Source organism: Solanum dulcamara, chromosome 1 (assembly GCF_947179165.1).
Source record: "Solanum dulcamara chromosome 1, daSolDulc1.2, whole genome shotgun sequence".
Classification (NCBI taxonomy): Eukaryota; Viridiplantae; Streptophyta; class Magnoliopsida; order Solanales; family Solanaceae; genus Solanum; species Solanum dulcamara.
The window spans coordinates 60,888,405-60,893,591 of NC_077237.1; the positions used below are offsets into that span (position 1 = coordinate 60,888,405).

At 31.0% G+C, this 5,187-nt stretch overlaps 1 protein-coding gene across 1 annotated transcript; it reads left to right on the forward strand.

Moving 5' to 3' along the window:
* Positions 1-1,657: 1,657 nt before the first annotated feature.
* LOC129888327 (tetraspanin-7-like) lies at positions 1,658-3,068 on the forward strand. Its single transcript, XM_055963328.1, has 2 exons — positions 1,658-2,155; positions 2,724-3,068. Exons 1-2 carry the CDS (start codon positions 1,658-1,660, stop codon positions 3,066-3,068), a joined length of 843 nt encoding a protein of 280 aa, XP_055819303.1.
* The last annotated feature ends 2,119 nt before the right edge of the window (positions 3,069-5,187 follow it).

The following is a 5,187-nucleotide window of genomic DNA, read 5'->3' on the forward strand; positions in this document are numbered from 1 at the left end:
TGTTAAAGATAATAGAAATAAAAATAAAAAATGAGTACGCAACAAATAAATTAACTTAAAATACAAAAACTAATTTTGACAGAAAAAATACAAAAATTAAGAATCAAAATTTCACAAATTTAGAAAGAAAAAGAAGGAATTATTTGAAAGTTCAAAATTGCTAAGGAATTATTTAACTATGCATGGTTAGACCTCACTTTAACTAATTAAATCTCAATCATTTGTTTTTAACCATGACTGATGTACCTATGTTGCCAAAAGAGAAAAGTATTTAAAATATTTATGAATGAAACGAACATTTTTATTAAAATTATGGAATTTGCCAAAACAATTGAAAGCACATATATGGAAAATCTACTATCCTAATCATGATTAGTAACTTTACTTTAATTAATTAAATGTCAATCATTCGTATTTAATCATGCATGACACATGTCTTCCATTCAAATAAGAACATGGAGAAAAGTGGAGAAAAGGAAAATGGAGAAGAGCTTCATCCAAACTTTTCATTACCTCATGCCCTCAGCCATTACATTGTAACAATTACTATGGAATGAAAAATAAGGGATAGAAGAGAAGGTATACTTAACAAATTTAACATGTGTAATTAAAATATTTAAGAGTAATTTTTTTTTTTTACATATTACAATTAATTTTAAAATAAAAAATATCAAACAAAAAAAGACAAAAGCAATTGAAGGCCACAGACAGATAACATATCACTTTATCTATAACTAATTTTATATTATAATAGATGGTTTAGGAGGTGTTTTGCTTGAATAGATTTTGACCTTTAGTTTTAAAAGTGAACAAGTATAATTAGATTAGCAATGCACCGGACAAATAGGATAGCAAGTTTATGGGAGGGGAGCCGCTTCCGGTTATAAGTAGAACAATGATTTTTGTTTGAATGAAAAAATATACTTTTTGAACAGGATCAAACAAGTACACCTTCCATCTCAACTTATGTCTATCTTTTCGAGAAATATATAATTTAATTAATTTTTGAAGTTAAATTAGATTAAATCAAATAAATTTTAAAATGTAAAAAGTATTATAATTTATAATTTTTTTCTGTGAATTTGATGAAAAAAATATATTTTAAAATTATTGTATATAATTTAAATATTGAAAAAAAGAACATGTCACATGAACTGAAATAAATAAAGAAATACTTGAAACATTTACATTAATTGGTCTTTAAAAAGTCATCAAATTTTAAAAACTCACGTATTCTCTAAAAAGTTGTGTGTGTAAACATATAAAAGTTACGTTATATATACATCAAATGAATAATTATATGATATATATGATATTAATCGAATTAAATGAGTATGAAATACCGAGTGTGTGCAAACATTTTCTTTTCCATACATATGTGGTACAATATGTGAGGTAAGTAAACCTCCATTTTGGCGTCCATATATTTCTCTCTTCCATCTCATATCAACCTCTGTCTTTCTCATCTTCCATATACCCCATATTCACCAAACATACATGCAAAAACAGAAAAAATAAAATTAGAAAAAGAGGTTGTGATCAGATTTCTGGGTTTTTACTTAATTCTGTTGACCCTCTAGAGGTCTGATCTATTATAACGTATCTGTTTCTCCTTTTGTAACATACAAAAAAAGAATAAAATACATAAGTTACAAAAATGGTTCGTTGCAGCAATTGTTTTATCACATTGCTTAATTTTATCACGTTGGTGGCTTCGGCAATGCTCATATTGATGGCAATGTCGTTCGGTAATAACTCGAATGCCAGTACGTGCCAGAAAGTTCTTCAAAGGCCTATGATGATATTAGGGGTAGCCCTTTTGGTAATTTCTTTGATGGGAATTGTAGGTGCGGCATGCCATGTCTCATTTTTGTTGTGGATATATTTGTTCTTGCTCTTCTTGGTCATTACAGGGATGATTATTTACTCAATATTCAACCTCTTTTTCACGTTGTCGCATATAGATGATAGAAACCATGAAAAAGGTGAATGGGAAGACACGTTTCAGGAATATTCACAATGGATGAAAAAGAATGTACCTGATGAACGACACTGGGATAAGATTAAGAGTTGTATGATTGATGCCAAATTTTGTAAATACATTCCCAAGGACAGAACTGAGGATTATTACAAAAATAAGCTCCCCAAGATTCAGGTTTGCTCTTTATTTTACCGTTATATATGATATTGTTGCCGTTTGAAAATCCATCATCTCTCTCTCTTTCTCTATTTATATATATGTGTGTATTTGCATGCGAAGTAGTACATACTTCGGACATGGTTGGTTCTTATGACTTACCAGAGTAAAAAGTCAACATAAAAAGGTCGGAGATAATATCTTAGATGGTTAGTAAGGATAGTTATCTTAAAATATCACTTAACTATTAGAATTTCACCAAGAAAGTCATATTCAACTAATAGAGAGTATGAAATCTTAGATTGGTTGTGTGACAAATATCAATAGTTAAGTGACTTTTATTTTATAAAATAAAATTGAAAGACCGTATAAAGATAGCTATCTTTCGTTTATTGACTATATAAGATATTTTCTTAAAAGTGTTGAGGTGAAGTGTGCTCAAACTTAGATATTTTCTGCTCAAACTAAAGGTTGTCATGGTTCGTGAAAGATGTATCTTTAGTAGTGTGCTTAATTATATTAATGAAACTTAATAGTAGTTGTATATAGAAAATATTTACACAATCATATGTCACTTTTTGGTCAGTCTGGTTGTTGCAAACCACCGGTGTACTGCAACTTTCAGTTCCAAAATGCATCGACTTGGATAGTGCCGAAAACAGGGCCAGCAGATGGAGATGCTGACTGCAAGGCTTGGAGCAACGAACAGGATGGCATGTGCTATAACTGCAATTCATGCAAGAAATCTGTATTTGACGACCTCACGACATATTCCAAGCATTCCTCTCTTATAAGCCTTATCATCTTCATTGTTCTCTCCATTGTTTACTCTATTGGCTGTTGTGCTCTTACTAATAACAGTTACAGAGAAAGGGCATACGTCTACCATGGCTACAGAACCTATGGTCCTGGCCCTTACGGTTATCCATGATCGATCATACCACAATTTTTGGATTCATTTCGTCGCTTATTGAAAAGCTTCCCTATAGATTAATTAGTAAAATGACAATATTCATCTTGTCTATTCTGGACTCAATGTTTCTTGTTATCATATTTGTATCACTTTTACTAGATTAAAGTATTTACCGACTTCATCAGCTGTATTGGGCTGTTTAGTTTTTCTTGCTATGTCAAGAATTTTATATCATTGTATTTGTAATACTAGTACGTACTGAACTGAAAATAATCAAGCCTCTCACATTGAAAGTACGATTGCAAAAGTGACTCGGCATTTTATTTAATTAATATCTTAAGTCACATGTGTTGAAAAAGAAAAAATATTCTCCTTCCATCTCTATTTATTTGATGTTATTTGACTTGATACATAATTTAAGAGAAAATAAAAGACTTCTAAAACTTATGGTCTAAAATAAGTTATAAATGTTTGTGTGACTATTAATCTTGCTCATTAAAATAAAAATGAACATTTTAAAATAAAATTACTACTAAATATAAATATGTGTCACTATTTTTGATATTCACTAAAAATGAAAGTGTACCAAATCAATTAGGACATTCAATCATAATATATACTCATTCAATCATAATATATACTCATTCCATCATTCAACTCTCTAGTATTACAAAGTATTTTGTCCATTATATATGATGTTTACCGACTGATGCATAGAAAGTACATGGATTGGGACTCCTTATTTGTATCATTTCGTAGTCTTATTTATTATAACAAAATCTACCTCACAATGATGGGAGGTAACTATGACCCCAACCTATTGATATTCTTTCACTTCTTTCACTGAAGTTGAAGCTTATCCCATTTTCAGTTAGTTGCAATAAGGATGAGTAACTCATCTTTGTACGCAATATGACCTAAGTCAAAACTAGCAACACAAATACCACATCTGATTAATATTTACTTATTAAAAAACAAATTTCACCACGGCTTAAAACAGACTTTAAAAAAATGAAGACAAAATGCTAACTTGACAAACTTTATTTTACTTACTCTACTTAGCCCCGAATCCCTTTCGTGTCCTTCCAAACCTATTTCAAGCCAGCATTAATCACTTATAACTAGTCTACGCAAAATATGGAGTCTTACACCAATCTTAAAATAATGCACTATCCTCGGTGCTCAAATAAATACAAAATAGATGAGCGGGGAAAAAGTGGACAGCTCGAATAAGGGGGGAGGGGGGGACCTTATCGGTAGCAGCGGTATTCCAACATTATTACTAGTCCAATCCAGCCTAACATGTGTTACTAATAACCTTTCACCAGGTGGATGGTTGGAGAAGTCATGCGAACTTGTTAAATGATAAAATATTGAAGTTGTGTGGTGATATACCACTTAATTGACTGTTGCATGAACTTGCTGCCCGCCACATTCTTGTATACTATTTCGCATGTGTTATGATGCCCAATGAGTTTCGGGGGACCTTATAAGGTCGTATATTATATAAACGTAATTATAGGAGAACGGGCGTGGAAAGAACAACCTTGATTTGATAAGTTATGGGTTTACTGCCCCGTTACTGTTTTGGTGAGATCAATAGCCCAAACACGTCTATTAGCTACTAATACTAGTTTTATCAATAATTTTCTTGTAAATTAATAATCTGAAAGAAAGAAGGTTAATTCATAGTAATATATAAGTTGTAAATCAAGGTATTTAAGGCTATTTGATTCAATATTCTTTGGTAATAAATCTAATACTTTTGTTACTGTCAACAAAGTGAGTCTCTTAAGTGTTCTCCGAGCAACGGATACTAGTGGCAACGTATAATCTCCAATGTAGCTAATGATCTTTTCCCTACTCCTTAGTTTGTCTAAATAGTTCAGTATGTGTTAACTATTAGATTTGTGTGTTTACTCTTCCAAGTACTAAAATGAAAAAAAGTACTTTCAACACAAAGCTTTGTGAGTACTCCTCCTAGTCAAATGAGGTCCATCGAGTCATTTAAGGTCATAAATAATACATTGATGTACATTTGCTCCTTATATCTCAGTGACTTCCTTAAGTGCACATTCATATGTCTTCTACTATTGTTCCGTAGTTCCAATGCTCAAAAATAATTTTGAACATGAAA

Coding starts and splice junctions, on each gene's coding strand:
- LOC129888327 (XM_055963328.1), top strand. CDS start 1,658: ATGGTTCGTTGCAGCAATTGTTTTATCACATTGCTTAATTTTATCACG. Junction 2,156..2,723: donor ATAAGCTCCCCAAGATTCAG/GTTTGCTCTTTA, acceptor CTTTTTGGTCAG/TCTGGTTGTTGCAAACCACC.